The sequence below is a fragment of the Antechinus flavipes genome, chromosome 2 (genome assembly GCF_016432865.1).
Source record: "Antechinus flavipes isolate AdamAnt ecotype Samford, QLD, Australia chromosome 2, AdamAnt_v2, whole genome shotgun sequence".
Classification (NCBI taxonomy): domain Eukaryota; kingdom Metazoa; phylum Chordata; class Mammalia; order Dasyuromorphia; family Dasyuridae; genus Antechinus; species Antechinus flavipes.
In genome coordinates this window covers 121,126,709-121,148,656 of record NC_067399.1, presented here as the reverse complement: position 1 = coordinate 121,148,656, position 21,948 = coordinate 121,126,709, and the positions used below count along the sequence as shown (strand labels likewise).

General features: G+C 35.3%; 1 protein-coding gene and 1 long non-coding RNA gene across 2 annotated transcripts in view; one reads left to right on the top strand and one right to left on the bottom strand.

Moving 5' to 3' along the window:
* The window catches only part of LOC127552390 (uncharacterized), a 29,785-nt gene extending 21,193 nt beyond the window's left edge, over positions 1-8,592 (top strand). Inside the window, exons 2-6 of the long non-coding RNA XR_007951357.1 lie at positions 2,696-2,749; positions 2,959-3,087; positions 4,367-4,474; positions 7,003-7,144; positions 8,340-8,592. This is a non-coding gene — a long non-coding RNA (uncharacterized LOC127552390). The remainder of the gene's footprint in view (positions 1-2,695; positions 2,750-2,958; positions 3,088-4,366; positions 4,475-7,002; positions 7,145-8,339) is intronic.
* A 1,168-nt stretch (positions 8,593-9,760) lies between these two features.
* Positions 9,761-20,748, bottom strand: GKN2 (gastrokine 2). Its single transcript, XM_051975448.1, has 6 exons — positions 20,687-20,748; positions 17,588-17,641; positions 16,143-16,274; positions 14,698-14,808; positions 12,382-12,538; positions 9,761-9,997 (listed from the first exon to the last, which is right to left on the bottom strand). The coding sequence occupies exons 1-6, from the start codon at positions 20,696-20,698 to the stop codon at positions 9,921-9,923; spliced, it is 543 nt and encodes a 180-aa protein (XP_051831408.1). The 5' UTR covers positions 20,699-20,748; the 3' UTR covers positions 9,761-9,920.
* Positions 20,749-21,948: the final 1,200 nt, after the last annotated feature.

Genomic DNA, 21,948 nt, shown 5'->3' with positions numbered 1-21,948 from the left:
CAGAAAGCAGTGTGAGACAAGATTTTTTTTTAATTTTGTTTTTTTTAAAGACAGAATTAAAAGAGAGAAAAAGAAAATAAATTTCAGTACCTCCAATCACCTCCAGGATCAAATATTTCAAAGCCCTTTATGACCTGACCTACCTTTACCCATGTAAACTTTTTTTTTACCCCACTACGTACTTTGGGATGTAGTGACAATAGTTCTCCTGCTGTTCTTTAAACAAGACATTCCATGTCCATACTCCGGGCATTATCATTGGCTGTGCCTCATACCTGGAATTCCCTCCTTCCTCAACACTGCCTTCTGACTTCCCTGGGTTATTTTAAGTCCCAGCTTAAATCCCACTTTATACAACAAGCTTTTTCCAGGCCTCTCTAATGCAAATGCTTTCCATCTATTCATTATCCAAGTGACCCTGTAAATATCTTGTATGATGCATCTGCCATTAGACTGTAAACTGCCCAAGAACAATGACTATCTTTTGCTTTTCTTTGTAGCACAGAGCCTGGCACATGATAGGTGCTTATTAAGTGCTTTAAAAGTCAAGCTCAAGTGCAAACTATAGAAGGAGAAAAATGCAGAAAAAATATCCAAAATAGATGGAAAATATCCAAGTCCCTATCTCAATCACTAATGCAGAATTTTGTAGCTGATGGGGAAATACAGAAAAACAATGGTGGATGACATAGTGGATAGAATACTGGGTCTAGAATCAGAAAGACTCATCTTCCTGAGTTCAAATCCAGCCTCAGATATTTATTAGCTGTGGTCAAATCACTGAATTCTGTTTCTTCATTTCCTCATGTGTAAAATGAGTTGAAGAAGGAAATAGAAAAATTCCAATATCTTTGCCAAGAAAACCCTAAAAGGGATCACAAAAAATCAGACATTTCTGAACAACATTAAATGTTTATTGACTGATACATTAAGTTTCTTTAATCAAGGAATAAAGTCTTTATGTATAGAATAACAACAAGATTGTTAAGACAAACAATTTTATATGACTTAAGAACCCTGATTATTACCAAACATGATCCTGGAGGATTGGAAATTCAGTAAGCTCCTCACTTTCTCACAAAGGGGTGATGGAAAAAACTGTGAGGCAGGATTTTTAAAAAATTCCATTTATTTAAAAAGAAACAAAATAGAAAAAAAGAAAACAATGTTAGTATGGCTGACATATAATGCAGATTTCTCTCTTGATTGAATCTTTGTTTGACTTTGTCTGATATCTATGATTATTAGCTGTACTTTTTTTCCTAATAAAGTTGACTCTTGATCCATGTTGTAGTATTTGTGGATATAACTTCTTTCTTGTCCCTAGTAACTCTTCTGTTTTAATTCTCCTATCCTCCATGGATCCCTCCTTTGCCTTCTTCCCTCATCTTTTGCTTTCTCATCTACCACCCCACTTTATTTCTTTATAGATTTTGGAGGGTGTTGTATCTTTCATGGTATATACATAGTGTTGCCTAATTAACCCATTCCAGATGTGAATAAGTTTTCAGAACTATGAGCCCTCCTCCCCCTCTAATGCTTCTGTGCCAGTTCTTCCTCTGCATCTCATTTGTGTAACATAATTTCTTAGACAGTTTTGCTTTTTAGAGTCAGATCATACTCTACCCCAATTTTTTTTTGAACTACTCAGTTACTGATGTCAATCTTAACCATATGGTATACATTTTCATGTTAAAAAACTTAAACAATTTATTAATGTTAAGCTCCTTGAAATTAATCTTGGATATTGGCTCTTATATGTTAAATTTTCTATTGAGTTTGGGTTTGGTTAAAAGGAAATCCTTAAAATCTGCAAGTTTGTTGAATGTCTATTTTTTTCATTCAATAATTATGAATAATTTTATTGAATACGATATTTTTGGCCACAAGCCTAGTTCTTTTGATTGCTAGGAGAAAGAATTTTTTGTACATTGTCAGTGTGGGAATTTGTTTTACTTAACTATACATGTTTATAACAGGGGTTTTGTATTTCTTTCTTATTTAGTATGGGGTGGTATGACAGAGAATAGGCAAATTTTCATTGATTGAAGAAAATCCTACTTAATTTTCAAAAACATTTCACTTTCCCATCATATAGTTTAATATAAAAGCCTCTGTTTTTAAAGTTCCAAGACTTTATGTAAATCCTACTACCTGTGCATTCCCAGGCAGATTACAACACTCTCAGCTCAGTTTCCTCTTCTGTAAAATGAGATAATAAGACAGGATAATCTCAAACTCACCTTCTAACTCTAAACTTTTGAGAGGACTACCCTAATGAGCTAATACCCATTTACATTAAGGATATACATGACCCACCCACATCAGACTCTTCTTTCTAATAATGTTCCAGGAATTCTGGTAAGCAGTTTGTTCTGTGAAAGCATTATGGGGTTGGGAAAAATGTCCTGAATATGAGGTTGGAAGACAAGGTTTGAATGCTAGCTACCTTCACTACTTATGAGCTTCATGATTTTGGGCAGCTTATTTTTTCCAGTTTCTTTGTCTATAAAATGAAGGGGTTAGACTAAATGATCTCAAAGATCCTTCTTATCTTTAAATTTTATTAACTAGAAACAATTTTGACAGAGGTTTTAGACTTTTTTTTTTAAGCTCTAAGGTCTGATTGTGATCCAAAGCCGAATCTTCTATGTATTTGTTTTGACTTTGGTTTATATTTTTGTTTCAATTATAGACAGTGATTGCTGCCTTTTTGATAGCATTTTTGACTCCATCCCTGGAAGAGACGGTGAGTTGCTACCAAAGGTTTTTGCAATGGTGTTTCTGATAGTCAAGGGAATTTAAAACAATGCAACATCAAAAGATCTTCCACAAATCCTTCTTACTCTTCCAATAAAGTGCATGAAAGAAAGAATTTTGAATAAATGCCCTCTTAAGGATCTCAAGAAGATCTGTATTTGATCTTTTTAATAGTGGTGAAGATTTTGTTTTCTCTAGGACCAGAATCAACTCCTGAATAAAACCCATGAGGACCACAGCACCAATATCAATATCCGTGGCAGCATCATTTTCATTCATGACACTAATCCTTGGAGTGAATGGGATGCCATATTGAATTACAACCGTGTAAGTCATAAGCCTCAGTAGCATAGGATTGGAAAAACCTGCTCTTGGTCACTGTTCAGTTTTATGTTTCATAAGAGAGTAACAATGTGGCCAGGATTAGGGAGGCAACACAACACAATTCATAGAACTGACCTCTTCTATGTTTCTATTTTGCAAGGTTGTTGTGAGGATTAAATGAGAAAATATATATTGTTGGACATATATATATATATATAAATATATATATTTATTTTTTAATATTTTTTTATTTTTCTAAATACATGCAAAGATAGTTTTCAACATTCATCTTTGCAAAATCTTGTATTCCAGATTTTTGAGAAAGTAATTGTAAAGCTTTTAACATAGTTCCTGGAACATAGTAGATATGATATAAATGCTTATTTCCCTCTTTTCTCCATTCTTTCTTGTGTGACTTCCTGGCACAGTAGAGAGATTATTGGTTGAGTAGTTAGCAGCTTGATTCTAAATCCTGGGTCTGATATCCTCTATTCTGCAGTCTAGAACAAATCATGGCACCTCCAACCAGTCCCTAAGGTACATTCCAACTCTAAGATCTATGATCTGACTGATACTAAGTTACTTACCTCTTTAAGCTCCAGTTTTCTCCTTTGTAAAATGAGATGGCGTTGGACTAAAGTCCAACTTTAATACTTCCATGTCTGAATCCTGTAAATTTGAGTTTGTGAACACTGATGGGCAACTCATCATCACTTAGAGAGGTTAGTGAAGCTATCCTGAAATAATGGAGGGAACACTGGGCTTGAAATCAGAAAATTTGAGTTCAAATTCTGGTTATTGTTATATAACTTTTGTTGGGAAAATAGAAATTTTAACACCTATGCCACAAAATTGTTGGAGGGATTAAATGAGACAACTTGTGCTAAGCTCTTCGGAAACCTCTACAAACTATGCAAATATCAGCTATCATTATTAGAGCATCTTTAGGAGTTGGCTTCTCTCTCTCTTTCTCTCTCTCTCTCCCCCCACTCTCTCTTTGATTTCTCTGTCTCCATCTCTTTCTCTGTTTCTTTCTGTCTCTCTGTCTCCATCTCTCTGTCTCTCTGTCTCTGTCTTTTTCTCTCTCTGTCTCTTTCTATCTGTCTGAATGTCTGTCTCTTATATATATATGTATATGTATATAAACAGCCATCCCAGGGTTTTCCATAAATATTGGTCTTAAGGAACAATTCCTATTTTAATATTATATCAAGTTAAAATGAACTAAGTTCAGGACAAAGTAACAGCTTTTACTACTAACCTCTCTGTTGGGTTATTCAAGGGTTATTTGGCTGCCAAACTGTTTAGCAAGCAGGCTTGTGTGCTAACCAAGATGGACAAAGTTATGTTCCCCAGTCTGGAAATACTCCACAAAGCCTTGGATAAACAGGTAAGGGAGCAGTACTGACCATCAAAGATTTCTTGATAAGAGCTTGATAAGAGCTACTGCAGGATAATATTTCAAACAGTTTGTCAAAATTTTTTTTGTATTATCTTGTACAGTGTCTTACACATACCTGATGCTCAGAAAGAATGGTATAGAAAGAGTGAGAGACTTGGATGTAAATCCTACAGGCAATTTTAATAGCTGTATGACTATGAACTCTCTGAGCCATGGGTTTTATTATTTGTGAAAGGAAAATAATATTCTTTCAACTACTTATCTCTGCAGGTTATTATTGGGAAAATATCTAGTAAACTTTGTTGTAGAGTCACTTCAGTCATGTTTGACTTTGTGACTTCATTTGGGGTTTTCTTGGCAAAGATAACTGGAGTGGCTTGCCATTTCCTTGAGGCAAATGGGGTTAAGTGACTTGCCCAGGATCACACAGCTGGTAAGTGTCTGAGGCTGGATTTTATTTTAAGTCCTCCTGACTCTGGGACTGGCACTTTATGCATTATACCACCTAGCTCCTCTTTGTAAACCTCAAGAATGTCACAAAAAATGGAGTTCATGAGAATTTCTGATATTAATTGTTACTAATGTCAATAATAGCATCTTGCTGTCCTGCAAAGGATTTATGAGTGCAGTGACCCACTTGGGACAAAAGATATTGGTTATGATAATATTGTACACTAACAATTAATATAGAAACATTCATTTTATCATTAATTGATTTTTGAATGGTAAAGTAAAAAGAACTTTGAACAAATCTACCAAATGACCTGGGATATGTAGTAATATAGGCTTTTTAAAGTAAACTTATGGAACTCAAACTAATTCGTTAACCCTCTTATTCTTCAGATCAGAACTCCTTCACCAGGCCACCACTCCTCTAAAGATATCATTGAGATTTAGGGCATTCAATTGACATGTCCTTTCTTTTTAAAAATTTTTGGTTTGTTTTCAATTTAGAGAACAAAATAAGCATCTCCATAACACAGGACAATAAAAAGATGATTGCATATGAAACTGAAAATTTCCATCTTGCTACTCTCTCCAAATATACAACAAAGTTATCACATAAACTTCTTTTTTTCATTTTTTTCTTCTCCTCCACTCTAGAGATGGCCATCATTATACACAAATAGGTGTGTGTATGTGTGTAAAATTATTCTATACATATTTTAATTTATCAGTTATTTTTCTGATTGCAAATAGCATCTCTTCATATATCCTTTATTTTTAATGTGTATTAAAATGACTTAGTTGTTCTTAAAACAATGTTGCTTTTACTGTATATAACATTTTCTTGATTCTGCTCACTTCACTCTTCATCACTTTGTGCCTTTCCATGCCTTTTTAAGAACAATGAACTCATAATTTCTTATAGCACAGTAATATTCCATCACAACCATACACTATAACTTGTTCAATCATTCACCAATTGATGGGCATTCCTGCAATTTTCAGTTCTTTGCCACCACAAAGAGAGTTGATATAAATATCCCATTAACAGTCAAAGTTACAGTTACTACTTGTGAATTTCCCTTCATCTTATTTTTACTCATAATTTTTTTCCAAGAAACAATGACTCTATTGGTTTAATTGTTGTACCCATACGTATGGGTGGAAAAAGGTGGGGAAATGTACATATGTTTGAATGGCAAGGCAGATGACATGATAGCCTGGGTGGATTGAATGTTAAGTCATAAGATGATGTCCGGAGCCAACTAGATAGAGTAGACTAAGTGGGCTGGTTTGTACTTAATTAACAGTCGTAGCATTTAGCACCTAGCAAAGGAGTATCCAATTTATAAGTTGACATAAAGTGCTTTATAAATGTTATCACTAAATTATTTTTAAAAATAACATACAATTATTTAATAAGTGTAACAATATAAAATATACTTCTATAATGTGGTCATTGAAGGGGTATGCCCAGAAATAGAAGCCCCCCAAAGACTTAAAAACACACATACAAATAGGCAAAGAGAGAGAAAGACACAGGATAGTTAATCTTGGATTAATGGTATCACTTTTAAAATACTTCAGGGAACCAAAAAAAAATCATACTACATTTTTGCAATTCTAGTCATAAATGAAAATTTAGTGTCTTTTTTTTGTGCTCTATAACCTGAATCAAGGAAAGTTGAAATCCAAATTCAGCCTTTGGACTAAAGTTTTCTCCTCACTGCTATAAAGAATATATTCATTAAAGTTCACTTCCATATGCAACTTTCTAGATCTAGCAGAGTTCAAATCCTGTCTAGTATACTTATTTGTATTATCGGACAAGTCATGTAACTATGGTAGGTCTCATTTTTCTAATCTTTAAAAATGAGAAAGATGTGCTGGATGGCCTCTGAGGTTCATTTTAGCTTGATATCTGAGATACTACAATCCTTTTGCTGGGTGATCTTGTTCGTCCTTTGCTGGGATTCAGTTTGCTTATTTGTGAAATGAAGGTGTTGGACAAGATGATCTATCAACAAGGTCTCTTCCAAATTTAAGTCTTAAATCCTATTTACTTTCAGTTACCTAGGAATTATGGCTCCTCAAAAGGTCTCACCTACATCATTTTACCCCCTCGGATTAAAAATGTTGCTCAATATGGAAAAACTATTACTGATCTGTGTAGAGGGGTTCCTACATACTTTGCACATCAACACATTGAGGGTGAGTCAATTTCTTTTGTGTCATGAGAGATGATTTGAGTTTTGGAAGTTTTAGGGAAAGAAACTATTTGGCATACCACTCACAAAGATTGATGCTTGTAATGGAAATAAGTAATGAAAGAAGATTTTGTTATTACTCAGTTATGTCCAATTCTTGGTGACCCCATTTGGAATTTTCTTAGCAAAGATATTGGAGTGGTTCACCATTTCTTTATCCAATTCATTTTAATAGATCAGGAAATTGAGGCAAACCTGGTTAAGTGATTTGCTCAGAGCACACAGTTAAAAAGTATCTGAGGCTGGATTTGAAGTCAGGAAGATTAGTCATCTTGAGTCTAGTTCCAGCACTCTATGTACTGTGCCACCTAGCTGCCCAGAGAAAGAACATCTAGGTATTTAAACCCTGTCAGTCATATAATGACTTCTTTGAGCTCTAAATCCTGTGATCATTAAGCATTTAAATGGTATGGGCTCAGGAGTATGATAAAAAGGAACAGAAAGAAGGAGTGATGGGATGCTGAAAAATTTTACCTCCTTCAAATTTTGCCAATGGCTCTCATTGTTCAGGAATTTTCTATTCTAATTCCATAATTCTTTACAAATAGCCATGAATGTAGCACTATGTTCCAGTAAGCAAGAAATTTGTCTTGACTTAATTTTTTTTTAATCTGTTTAGGGAAGTGATTCTTAAAGTGTGGTCTGCTAAACCTGGGTATTCCAAAGACCCTTTTAGAAGATCCATAAAGCCAAAACAATTTTTATAATGATAAGATGACATTTCAATGTCTAAAATGCTAAATATCAAAAGATATAGATATATCAATAAATATATAAAAACTTTTGAAGGGGGAATCTTCAATAATTTTTAAGATTATAAAGTTATCCCAACACCAAAATGTTTAAGGACCATTGATATAGGATATTTCTGATATAGAAATATATTCCATTAATAACCCTTTTGTAATTTATAGCTCCAAAACAATTGCCTGAGGTATTTGGAGATTAATTGATTTTTCCTAGAATCACAACTGACAGTATGTAATGGAGGAATAACTCAGTTTAAAAAAATTCTATGCACTAAACTGCATTGCCTTTCATGTAACTTATATAACATTTAACTTGGAGGTCATTTAATTTGAAGGTAGTTGGTAGTGGAATGCTTTCTTCTCTTAACCTGAGTTTCTTTTTCCTTAAAGGCACTGCTCTGGCACTAAATCCTGAATCCTGCTTTAAAGCACGAATTTTTGCAAACACGTATCGTTTTGGCATCTCCATCTGTGGGGAGATTCCAGGTCTTTGATGACAATTTTCAGTTACTGGATAGCTGGAGCACCTGCTTCTTTGCTAAGGAACCATCGTCCCTTGCTTCTCAAGGGAGAAGCTGTTCTGCCTCTACCCTGGAAACCAAACTTTAAGTTTCAATAAAGTAATTTTAAGAAAGTAATATAACCTACTTTTTTCTTCAGAGTTAAAATGGAAAGTGATCTTTGTCATGTTGTTATATCAAACTAGTTACTGATGTAACAACTAACATTCTAACAGTCTAACACTGCACTGTTTTAACAGAGGAAGCCAGATAAGTTACATTACTTAGTTTTAAAAGATGTAAATGGTTGTATCCTATCCATGATAAATGAAAGATCATGAAAAATGAGGAAAGTAGCTCAAGATTGAAGAATGGCAAATGTTATCCTAATATTTAAAAAAAGAGAGGAGAAAACAAAGCAAGAAAACTGAGGGCAAGTGAGTTTGATTTTGATTCATTAGGAAAATTCTATAATGCAAATAATTAGGAAATTAAAGCATTGATTACAAAATGCCAGAATGACTTCATCAAGAATAGATAATCTCAAACTAACCTTATACCATTAAAATAATTACTTAATTAGCAGTTAAATTGAGAATAATTCTGTGAGTATAATTCACCTAAGATTTTAGCAAAGCTCTTGATAAAATATCTCCCAGTAGTCTTAAAGATAATCTGGGAAGAAATGGATTAGATGATGATACGATCAGAAAGATTCACAATTGATTGGAGGAGAGCGGAGGGCTCTTCCAATTCTCACTTTCTGTAGTTCTAAAATTTTAAATGAACTTGATGCCTCAAGTCTTGAGAACATGTGTGCTTGCAAGGTTTTTTTTATTTGGTCATTTTCAGTTGTGACCAACTCTTTTGACCCCTTTTGGAGGTTTTCTTGACAAAGATACTAGAGTAGTTTGCCATTTCCTTATCTAGCTCATTTTACAGATGAGGAAATTAAGGCAAGCAGGGTAAAGTGATTTGTCCAGGATCATTCAGCTAGGAAGTGTCTGAAACCATATTTGAACTGAGGTTTTCCTGACTACAGCTACAACATTCTATTCTCTGTGCCACCCAGATGCCTGCTTGCAAGGTTAGTTGGTCATTAAACACTGGCAATGTGAAGTGCTGTAGTTCCTAAGTTATCCAAATAAGAACAAGCCAGAGAAGTGAAAATTCTTTCTAATTGAATACAAGCCTTTTATCTCAGAAGGGAATCTCACATTCAAAGGTGATGATCATCTTTGACTAAGTACATTTGAGGAGACACTGCCTTTTTTCACTATTTATATTCAATGAAAAAAACAGCCTCAAACATTTGTAAATAAAGCCTATATTTTATTCTTGAAGTACATACTGCTTTATTCTGGTCACATCAGAGGGTAAATGGGAAACAATGTGATGTCACTATTTAGCTGCAGAGTGAAATGAAATACAAGGGAATTTCCTCTAAATGACAGCTCCTAGTAGATGAGGCCTAAAGATGGATGTCTGCACAGATACCAATATGAAGGATTCCCAGAACCCCAACCTTTGCACAACCCTTAGCACCACCTAGGAGAAAGAAGAAAAATAAAAAATTATTTACAATTTAATCCCAGAAATGAAATCACTCACATTTTTAGAACCTTTTATAAAGTCCATTTCCTCAAGTCATTAACCCAGTTAATAAATGGGAATAATGAGATTAGAGAGTTAAATGATTTACGCAAATACACTAATTAGAAACAAAATCTAGGTATTGTGATTCATAGTTTACTGCTCATTCCACTGCTCTGTCACCACCTCCGTGTTGTCATCTCACTAAGAACTAAACATTTCCTCCAAATGAATAATTAATAAATTCATCAACCATGATTCTCTTGTGAAAAATAATCATTTGCTGAATTAAGTAAGACCTGACTGGCTGGTTTTGGCAATTCTGGAAAATATTGACTCATCCTAGGATCAGTCCTGGGAAATGCCAGGTATGATTTCATTAAAGACAAAACTTCTTTAAAACAGTTTGTTCTGTGATGATTTGTACATACTAAGTATCATAAAGGATAACTTAGGGGCATGTACGACTGTCAAAGGAAGTAGAGAGCTAAGATTGAAGGACATCAGATAAACTGTCCAAGTGCTACTCTGGTTTTCCACACATATTAAGAGAATCAGAATAAAGCCTACAACCTCAGCTACATTGGGTATCTCCTTTATGGATAATTTATGAGAAGGGATGTATGAGAAGGCTCTACACTGTAATTCCCTTCCACCTACCCCATTCTTCAACCAAACTTTATTCTCCCTGTAACTATCATGTTCACAACCTGTGCCTTCTTTTAGACTGATCCTCTGTACCTGAAATGTCCCAATTTCTCTCTTCCTGTTCCATTCTTCATGAAGGAGGTGTGTTTTGAGTTGTCTTGTATTTTGAAGGAGGTACCCATCCTTTGGATATATCAAATTCAATTCAAAACACACCTTCTTCATGAGGGTTTCCCCAATGCCCATGGTTGGTATTGACCTCAGATCTTATATAGCACTTGGTTTGCAGCTCTCTAATATACTTATCAGGGGTTAATTTATTTAATTGTTATTTAGGTATAAGCCATATCTTCCTTCTAAACTGTAAGCTCCCTAAAGGCAGAAGTTATGTATTATCTAAATTTATTTTGTCCCCCAACACCCATCTACTATGACTCAAGGCTGAATGAGATTCTTTGTGTCCCATCCCCATGCCTCTATTTTTCTTACTCTTTCCTAGTTCTCCTTTCCTTCAGTCTTTGAGAAGGCTATACATTACTTCCTTCTTTATCCCTACCAAAAAGAGTCAGTTTAGGGGCAACTAGAGGGTTCAGTGAATAGAGTATTGGTCCTAGAGTCAGGAGGACCTGAGTTCAAATCTAGCCTCAGACACTTAACACTTTCTAGTTGTGTAAACCCAATTGCCTAGCCAAAAACAAAACAAAACAAAAAAAGAAGAGTCAGTTCAGTTGCCCCGGGGGGGCAAATAGAGGAATGAAGGGGCAAAAGGTCTGACACTATGAATGGATGTCTTAGCCTTATTCCTACCCTGGTATCTCAGAGACTTGGTCCAGAGACTAATTCTAAGAGTAGAGAGAGGAATAGAAAAGATACAAAGAGATACAAAGATACAAAGATACTCAGAGATTCTAGGGTTCTGGGGAAGAGATTGAGACCCAGGGTTCTTGGAATTTTTCCTCAGTAACTCTAACTTTGTAATATCTTTACATTGAAATATTAAATGACTGAGCCCAAATCCATCTTCAGTCTAGATATGGGAGGAGGAGAGCTTGAGGGGGATTAAAATTTGAGTGATAGTCCGTCCATGAACATTTATTAAGTGCCTACTGTGACAAATGCTAGGTACTGTGCCAAGTGCTGGAGTAGAATCTCTTTTCATATGAGTATTTTTGCATAGCATGGCACATAGCGTAACCAGAGCTACTACTCACTCTCTGTGGGACTTTGGAAAAATTATTAGAAGACTTTGGATTTGGAGGGAGCTTGGTAGCTCTTTCTGCAAGGTAAACTTTTCCTACCTCTTGACTAGTTCTTTTTTAATTCTCCTTTCTTCTCTCTCTCTCTTTCTTTTGCTACTAGATGAAAAATTTTTTGATGTCCCAACAAATTTGTTGTCTTTGCTTTCTTAATATTTTTGTTCTTCAAATTGTACTTTGTCATTTTAAACAAAAATGCCCACAAATGCTACAATGCTTGTCGTATATTCATAAAGGGAATAAGCATTTTACTTGTAGAAAAACAACACTCAAAGTCTTTCTACAAAACTTTAGACCACTATTATGTCTTCCCCGAGACAATACTTGGTCCTGTAATGAAAACAAAGAAATTTCTCATCTAAGCTAAAATGCTCATATGTGAAAATAAATAGGAGATTCCAAGAATACTCCAAAAGTTTTCCATGATATACTCACTCTTCTCTTTAACCACTTCACCCTTGTACAGGGGTATATGTTTGCAGAGCTTCTCTATGGGTGAACCAAACAGGAACCAATCAATATCGGTGAGCAGAGACTGTATAGGGTTGTACTTCACCCAAGTATATTTGGGAGAAAACATGCTTTGCATCTCCTAGATAAAAATTGAGGAAGAGACAAAAATGAAATAAATTGACATTATCTTGTGTATCTTTATTCATAATAGAAATTTTATAATCATAATTTTTATTGACTAATGATCTGTATCACTACGATATAAGAATGCTACTATAACTCCAAATCCTATAATGCCTTTTGGTCAAGAAAACACTTTTTGTACCAATCCTATGAGTTAGAATGGGCAGGTACTATCATGAAGATGAAGAAATAGAGAATCACAGAAGTTATGACCTCTCAGCATTTTAACACAATTCTTAGAAAATTCCACAGTAAATAGTTGGAACTTAAATATAACTTGAATGACTGTGGTCAGATACTTAATACACAGAATTCATTCTATACCATTGCTCTGTTTCTTATAATTTGTATTTTCATAAGGGATCTCAAGACCATATGATCCAGCCTCCAAACAAGTATTATCCTTCTTTTACAGAAAAGGTCTCAGGTATGTAGGTTGGAGAAGGAGACTCTGATTCTTTCTGACCATTATTCCAGGATATCTTTAGTCCTCAGCTGGACTAAAGACAGAAGAGTGAATTGCCCTGCATTCTGAACTTCACTTGAATTTTTACTTTTAGCCTAAGAAAAAACAATTGGCATCAATCTGGTGTGGAGAAATTTTAGTCAGTAAGTCATAGGGAGCCAATATGTTTCATTGAAAAATACCCTATCCTTTAATTGATCAATCAGCAAGTATTTGTTAAGGATCTATTATGAGCCAGACAATGTACTAGAAGTTTGGAGATGTAGGTTCAAGTCCCAAGGATCATGCTAATAACTAGCTCTGTAAACTTGTTGAGTCCTTTCGTGTCTCTAGGTCTCAGTTTGCTTACCTTTAAAATGAGAATTTTAGACAAGGTTATTTCTATTTCACTAACAACCCTTGAATCTTATGCAGAGAGAGAGGGCTTTTAAGGAGGAGGAAGTCTAGGCTTGGACACCTGAGTTCAAATATGAAATGACCTGAAGTACTTTCTCGCTGTGTGACTTTGAACAAGCCATTTACAATTCTTTTTACCTCAGTTTCTTCAATTGTAAAATGAGGATAATAACCTGCCTTCTAGGGTTGTTCTGAAGATCAGTTAAGATAATAATTATAAAACACTTAACACAGAATCTGGCACATTATAAGCACCATATAAATGTTACATGTGGTTCCAACTCTTTGTGAACCCATCAATTTGTCCATGAGGTTTTCTTGGTATGGATAACCAGAGTGGTTTGCCATTTTCTTCTCCAGCATATCCCCATTTTACAGATGAAGAACAGAGATAAAATAGGAATTAAGTAACTTGGTCAGGGTCATACAGCTAGTAATTGTCTGAGACCATATTTGAACTCACATCTTCCTGCTTTCAAACCCAGAGCTCTATTCACTGTGTCACCTAGCCATTATTAAATGTGGGATATATAGGGAAGGGAATTTGTAGAATCCTGGTGAAACAGAGCAGAATGAATATAAGAATTATACTTGCTATGCTCCATTTTTTGCAATATCATATAAAAATAATGAATATTTTCCCTTTTGATTCCAAAGAACATTTAAAAGATATCTTTAATATATTAATCATGTGCATTATGTTTCTTACCTTAATTTATAAGTACTAGATTTGGGTCTAATACTCACAAGTCTATAAGATCCATAAAGGAAAATACTAAGTTTTATCTAAATTCTCCCTCTTTCCCAGAACAGTATTCTGAACATAGAAGGTATTTAGTAAATATTTGTTTTTATTGCTGTTTCTTCTAGTTTTAAATTCTTTATAATTACTATGAACATTTTCATGAAGAAACTATTTCTGCGGCTCCATTTCACTGGATATGAACTACAGAATCAGTGATATGTTAGACTACTAAAGGCAGCATGGCTTCATGAAAAGAATATTGGACCTGGCTTAAAGAGAGATATGAATTCCAATTCTTTCTTCCATATTTGCTAGCTTTGTGACTATGGACAAATAACTAAACCTTCAGTTTACTTATTTGTTTGCTCATTTGTGAAATGAGACTAAATCCACATAGTGCCTATTTCATGAGGTTGTTGTCAGGATCAAGGGAGATAATTTACACAAGATATTTCAAGCTCCATATAGATGGCAGCTTTTATAACTGGATAAAAAGAATAATAATTACCTGTCTCTCAAAAGCATATCGTTTGAGTTCATCCAAAGCAGGAATGCTTTCATGGTCCATCTTCATGATGTAGCAGGCCCTTCGAGAGAGAAGTCTGGAAGCAACATAACCCTTGGGATAGATAAGAGCTGAGTTATTGCCCATTAGAAGTGTTCTTTGAGACTCAGAGAGAGCTGACGAGTGAATACAAATGGAACTAGAATAGGGAGAATGAGTTCTTGCCCTTAGATGTCAAAATTTAAAGGGATCAGACTGACTATATTTTTGGTTCTTCAGTCTTGGAGAAATATCTGAGTTTAGTTGCCTGGTTACTAAGAATAGCTTATTTATAAAGGGAATTTCCATGCCTTTTTCCTTGATTGGTGGTTTTCCTTACAGCCACCTTGTGGGCTTCTCAAAGTTTCCATTACCACCATCCTTCCACTAGTTTGAAGCTATGTTTTGTTTTTCTTGCCCCAAAACTTTGACTCTTATGATCTCTGCCTAAAATATTCAAAAGGACTTCAAAATGTTAGTGTCACAAGCAAAGATTGCCTTTGCCCCAGAGCCTCTCTTTCTGAATACAGCATGGAAAGTTTCTCCCAGAATCTTAATTTAAGGAGAGAATCAGATCCAGATCACTCTTCATTTTCCAATTGGCTGCAGTTCTTTAAACTTCATCAGGCCTCATTTGCCATTTCCCCCAAACCACATTTTTCAGCTTCCTTTACATGCAATGGATAGAATTAAGATCTGAATTCGAATCCAATCTCAGGCACTTAATAGCTGTGAAAGCCTAAGCAAGTTTCTGAAGTTTGCCTTAATTTCCTGAATTATAAAATGGGAATGATAATAATTATGCTTTCCTCATGGAATCATCATGAGGACCAAATGAGATATTTGCAAAAGTGCTTAGCATAGTGCCTGACACATAGTAAGCACTATATAAATGCTTGTTCTCTCTCTCCCTTCCTTCCTACCTCCTTTCTTTCCTCCTTCTCTCTCTCTCTCTCTCTCTCTCTCTCTCTCTCTCTCTCTCTCTCTCTCTCTCTCTCTCTCTCTCTCTCTCTCTTCTCTCTCTCTCTCTCTCTCTCTCTCTCTCTCTCTGTCTCTTCTCCCTCTCTCTCTCTGTTTCTGTCTCTCTCTCTCTCTCTCTGTCTTTATTTCTCTCTTACATTAGAGTATAAGAACCTTTAGAACAGAGACTGTTTTTCTTTTGCTTGTATTTTTATTTCCAGGGACATAGTAAACACTTAACAAATGCTTGTTATATGAAAAATATTCCAAAGAAAAGGTAATCAAAAGATAAGTAGGAAACATAGACAAATAATTTGTTTTTAAAAGCCACCAATATAAAAGAGACCCCTTTTCCCTTTTCTTAGGACAGGGCTCTAATTGATTACAAGCAGGCAGCTGGTCTGAAGTGCAAGGAGAGTCAAGCAAGAGGTTGCTTGTGTGTGACTTACATGTTTGTAGTCAAATATGGTGGTAGAAGAGCATTTTCCTGCATTGACGTTGATGATGGCAATGTTTTTCTCATTTTCAATTTGCACCGTTTCCTGACCACCATTATTAGCTGGATTCAAGTAGTTAAAAACCTGGATTTCAAATACAAATAATTATACTTATCTTCATATTATAAACATTTGAAAGGTATAGGGGAGGGGATGTAGCATGGTGACAACAACAATAAACCAAAACACCAATCTTTGTGGCAGCTATTACTGTGGTAGGTTTTGGAGCTACTAAGATTAAAAAAGTAATAATTCTTGGTCCAGGGAGTTGCCTCAGACATATTGAGGTTAGGGTAAGTTGCTCACAGTGACTAAGCAAAGCAGGCAGAATCAAACCCAGGTCTTGCCCTCAGAATTCCACACTGTTACCTACTCACTACTACCTGCTACCAAGGCCCCTATTATTTGTCATCCAGAATATTAGGTCCAACTGCAAACAGAAAAGCCTTCAGGTATCAGCTTGGCCATGAACAGTCCATCTCCATTAGGAGATAGAAAGACCCCCTCCTGGATTCTCTAGCTTCCTCCAAGACTTCATAAAATATAAATTTCATCTTCTGTCAAAGGCTTTTCCTGGTCTTCTTTCATTCCCCACTCTCCCCCAACCAGGGCCTTCTATCTACTGTTCAGTTATTTCAATCAGTCTCAGTCTTTGTGACTCCATTTGAGATTTTCTTGGGAGAGATACTGGAGTGGTTTGCTATTTCCTTCTTCAGCTTCTTTTACAAATGAGGGGACTGAGGCAAACAGAGCTAAGTGATTTACCCAGGGAACACAAGTGTCTCAGGCTAGATTTGAACTCGGAAAGAGGAGTCTTTCTGATTCCTGACTGTGTCACCAAGTTGTCCTTCCACTTGAGATTACCCTGCATTTACTCTATATTTGTCTTGAATGTACATAGTTACTTATACATTGTTTCCCCCATTAGACTGTAAGTCCCTTATGGGAAGAGAACACATTTTTGAATTTCATTATATCACAACAGCTTAACATAGTGACAGGCACAGAATAAGTACTTAATAAGTATTTATTGACTGACAAGTCCAATGAAATTTGAAGATGTTAATATCTAAATTGACTTCTTCATCTCCATCCATTGGAATTCCTAGCTCCTTCGAGTGTCACCTCAAGTATTACCTCCTATTAGATGTATTTTCTAATTTCCCAGTTGTTTGTCTTACTCTTCTAATAAATTTGTATTTATTTTGTGTCTGCTCATACAGGTACACATTATTTCTCCCCAGCAAATAATAACCTTTTTTCATTTAAAGACTTTCTTTTTGTCTTTGTGTCTTCAACATCTACTTCAGTATCTGGTTCATAAATAGCTATAAGACATGCTTGTTGATTGAAGTGAATCGAGGTATATTAGCATTAAGACTAATCAATTTACTCACCTCATATCCGAGGGCTCTAGTGCAGAAGATTGCTAGCACAGCTAAAAGGAACACCTGAAAAACAAATGAGTTACATTTATGTTAGTTAGAAATCACAGGCACTTTCATAAAATCCATCAATTCTGTGCGAGTGTGAGAAAGTAAGACACTAGAAATAGTATTATGCTCACACAGATTGTCCAGGGACTTAGTTCCCTTTTCTAAGGGAGACACAGGAAGTAATATATGCTAGGTGAGTCCAATCATCACCAATCCGACCACCATTTCCTCTCATGCTCAAATAGAGAGAGCCTGGAACCTTGAATCCAAGAGCCTTTGGAATAGCAGTGCTTCCATCCCAATGTTGTAGCCATCATCCTGAAAAACTATCTTTGTATAGATGCAGCCTCTCAGCTACTCCTGCAGGTGTTACTGAAATCTCATTTATTGAAGACCCAGAAAAGAAAGTTCTTGTCAAACAGTCTTTGGCAATGAAATATGGTTGTGATTTACCAGTAGAAATACTATTCAAGAAAGAACAAAGAAATCTGCTTTGATCCTGTTCCCTAAGGACCATGCTTCATTCATTCATTATCAGCCTTCCTGGAGAGAGCTGAATTTTCCCTTGGACACATTTTCCATTTGAACTTTCTACTTTGACTTTATCAAAGAGATGAAAAGAGAACTTACTTCCATATTACAGATTAAAACTGTCATGGCAGCCTCTTACTTGTAATAACTAGAATGTAAGAATAAGTATGGAGTCAAACCTTTGGTCCCTCTAGTCCATGAGTCTATCTTTGACAGATCCATCATGAATAGATTCCTCTTCTGGATGTTCATTTTGAAGATTATGGGGATATACTGCAAATGTCTCCATTTTTCTATTTTTACTCCATTATCTGAATTCACTTAAATTTTTTAAAAAATCCACTTATCTTTAACTTTTCCATGGCAAGAAGTAATAGGATGTAGTGCTTGGTCCTAGAATTAAATAGAGTTGGGTTCAAGGCCTCATTATGACATGTAACCTTTCAATGGCCTTGGACTATTCTCTAAGACAAAATGGTAGAAGAAGAATGTCTGACTCACATGGATATTGGGGAGTAGGAAGACCTTCTAGCAGGGTACAGTGGAAAAAACTAGGGTTTTAGCGTCAGAGGGGCTGTGTTCAAATCCTAGTTTGCTGTTTTTATATTTTTGTGACTTTGGGAAAATAAATTCCCTTTGCTAAACCTCCATTTTCTTATCTGTAAAATGAGGGGATCTGTATTATAAGAATAATAGCTAGAATTTATGTTGCAATTAAAATTTGAAAAATACTTACATATTATTTCATTTGATCTTCAAAATAACCCTCTGAGATAGGTTTTATTATTATTCCCATTTTAAAGTTGAGGCTGAGAGGAGTTAAATCACTTGTCTGCAATCACATAGTTTATAAGTGCCTGAAGCAGCATTTGAATTCAGATCTTTCTGCCCCTAAATCCAGGACTCTATGCAATCCACCCTTTTACTAAAAGACCTACATTCTCTTGCAGATCTAAATCTATGATCTTATATATTGCATTCACAAGTTCAGACTGAAGTCCTATACCTACCATCACCTTTATCATCAAAAAAAGAAAAATAAAGAAGTGATGTTTTGGGGACCATGGTTTGATCCATGAAGTATACAAGTCTATATTATAAGAAGTTGTGTTATGACATCATTTGAATCTAATAAAATCTTCCATAATTTTCTAATGCCCTGTGTAGTAATTATCCCACACAATATAAGTGATCTTTACCTCCTCTTCATCCACCAATAGAGGGAAAATTCCTTATTTTTTTTCCTGAAACTAAAATTAAATTTATAATGGCAGACAGACTGATGTGGTGGAGAGAGTGGCAGCAATAATGCTGGGAATCATGATTTCTCAGATGGATCTCTGATCTCATCAATTTGGATGTTCCTTCCAGTTTGGGAGATTTCAGGCCATCCATGTCTGGCCATCTTTTACAATTTTTTTTCATGACCTCCCCTAGTTTGCCACAAGAAAATCACATAAAGCTATTAAGGTCCTCACTTTTTCCTGTTATTGTGAGGATACTAGTGGGGTTATGGTTGTCCACCTGATATTCCTTGCTATTGTCATGTGATAAACCCGTCTTTTAATAAATACTGATGCTGTCCAGAAAAGCAATGGAAAGGAAAGGAGAAATACTACGTGTACCTCCCGCCCCTCTCTCTGTGCGTGTCTCTCTGTGTGTGTATGTTTATAGTGTTCAAGAGAAGGGAAAAGCAGGGATGAGCTATTAGAGAATGTTAAAAATAAACATCTCCTGCTTTACAAATTTTCTGAGGTTTAGCTCTTATACCTTCTGAGATTTCCCTTTGTGTTTCCCCTTTGGATCATTCATTTCAATGAAATTTCCAAACCCTCCCTTAGCCCCCCAAAATCACAAAAAAGAAATTGTAGTTTACAAGAAAATAATTTTTTCAAAACCTGTTTCAAACATTTCTACCAATATCCTTTTCTAGTGTGTCATTTTTGTAAGCTTTCCAAATATAAGCAAATACTAATGAAAGTTTACAAATAGACTTCAAAAGCTATAAGAGGACTCAGTCACCATTTGGTTCAATCCATACATGAAAGGAATCCCCACCATAACCCACCAGCCAAGTGGTCATCCAGCTTTTGCTTGAAGGTCTCCAAGACTGGAAACTTGTTCCTCTATCAGGAACCTCTTTCCACCATCTTATCACAACTACTTTTAAATAGCTTGATTGTTAGAAGTTTTTTTGATATCCAGACTAAATGTTCCTCTTTGCTCTTAATTCTGACTTTTAGAGCCAGAGAGAACACATATACTATCTCTTCTACATTTATTCCACTTTCAAATACTTGAAAACAGCTGTTGTGTTTCCCCATTTAATAGTGCAATCCAATATGAAGCACAAATTCAAAATGCTTTTTTCAGAGTCATTCAAGTGTTTGTTTAACCTAAAATCTGCCATAGTGCTCCCCAACACTTTGTGTGAAGTTTGGACAAGATCGCCTCTAAATTCTCTTTCAACTCTGTATTCAAGGTATCTGACCAATTTTAAGGATTGTTTAAAGCAATGTTAATACTTACATGAGTCCTCATCTTGGCTGCAGGAAACTTCTGAGAGTGGAGACTTACCTTTTCTGGCTTCTTCTCTTTTTATTGGCTTGGAGGTGTAGGGAGGTACTACAGAAATATCTTTTTGACACACCATAGCAAACGTCTTTATCTTGGGACTAGGACCCAAGAACAGACCATGATATGGCAGAAAGGAATTAGTCACCTTCACTTCATCACTCTGTAAATATTACAGGTTTATCAGTGCTCCATTTTTAAAGAAAAATCAGTGTACACCCCTGGTTTCTTCTAATCTTTTCATTTTATTTTGTTCATTGTTGAGGGCAATTATATAAAGTCCTAAGAGATTCCTCCTGTAGCTGTAGAGTATAAACTCTAAGGGATTGTAGAGACTATCTAATCCAATGATTCATTTCATATAGGTTAGGACATAGAGGTTTTCCCTACCACTACTAGGGAAGTAACTTGCCCAAGATGTGATTTTGGGAAAATTATTTCACTTCTGAAGTGACTTTTACATCTCCCTTTAGTTTACAATTCAAGAATTTCTAAGCTGGCACTTGAATCCAGGTCTTCCAAAGCCTAGTTTAGTGCTCTATCCACTGTACCATGTTGTCTTGAAATTTCCTAGAGCCAAAGAATTTGGAACTAAAAGGATTCTTAAATGTCATCTAGTCTTATTTTTTCAATTTGTAGATGAAAAAACTAAGAAACAGAATAGGCTTGAATAATGATTGTATTTTATTTGTGTGAACTTTGCATGGATTATACTATAGTCTGTATGTTGTAGATAGTTGTATAAATAAAAAGCTTGTATCTTCTGCCCATTTGTAAGTTAATTGAGGGCAGGGACCATGTCCTACTCATCTTCTTTACCTAACATTATAGTAAATGTCTAATAAATTGTATGCTGAAGTGGAAAGAAAATATGAAATCAAGAAACTTGGGTTAAATGACCTCCTGAAATGCTCTAATATCAGAGCATATTTCTATCATGTAGCTAGTGATAACTAATCAAAAGTTTAATTTATATAAACCTCATTTTTCCAATGTGTAAAATGGGGATAATTTCAAAACACATATATGTTTCTATCCATGGTGCCTTTAGCTCTATGCAATAACATTCCTGGCTTTAACAAGGGTCTGCTATTTCAAATTATTCACACACACACACACACACACACACACACACACACACACACATATACACAGTCATATTTCAGAGTTTTTTGTAACTTTTAATTTTCTTCCTTATTACCCTGTAGTTTATATTC

Excerpts from the sequence above, each read along its gene's own strand:
- GKN2 (XM_051975448.1), bottom strand. Across the intron at positions 12,539-14,697 it reads GATATGCTTTTGAGAGACAG|GAGATGCAAAGCATGTTTTC; the intron begins GTAATTATTATT and ends ATTTTTATCTAG. Across the intron at positions 9,998-12,381 it reads TGAAGTGGTTAAAGAGAAGA|GTGGTGCTAAGGGTTGTGCA; the intron begins GTGAGTATATCA and ends TCTTTCTCCTAG.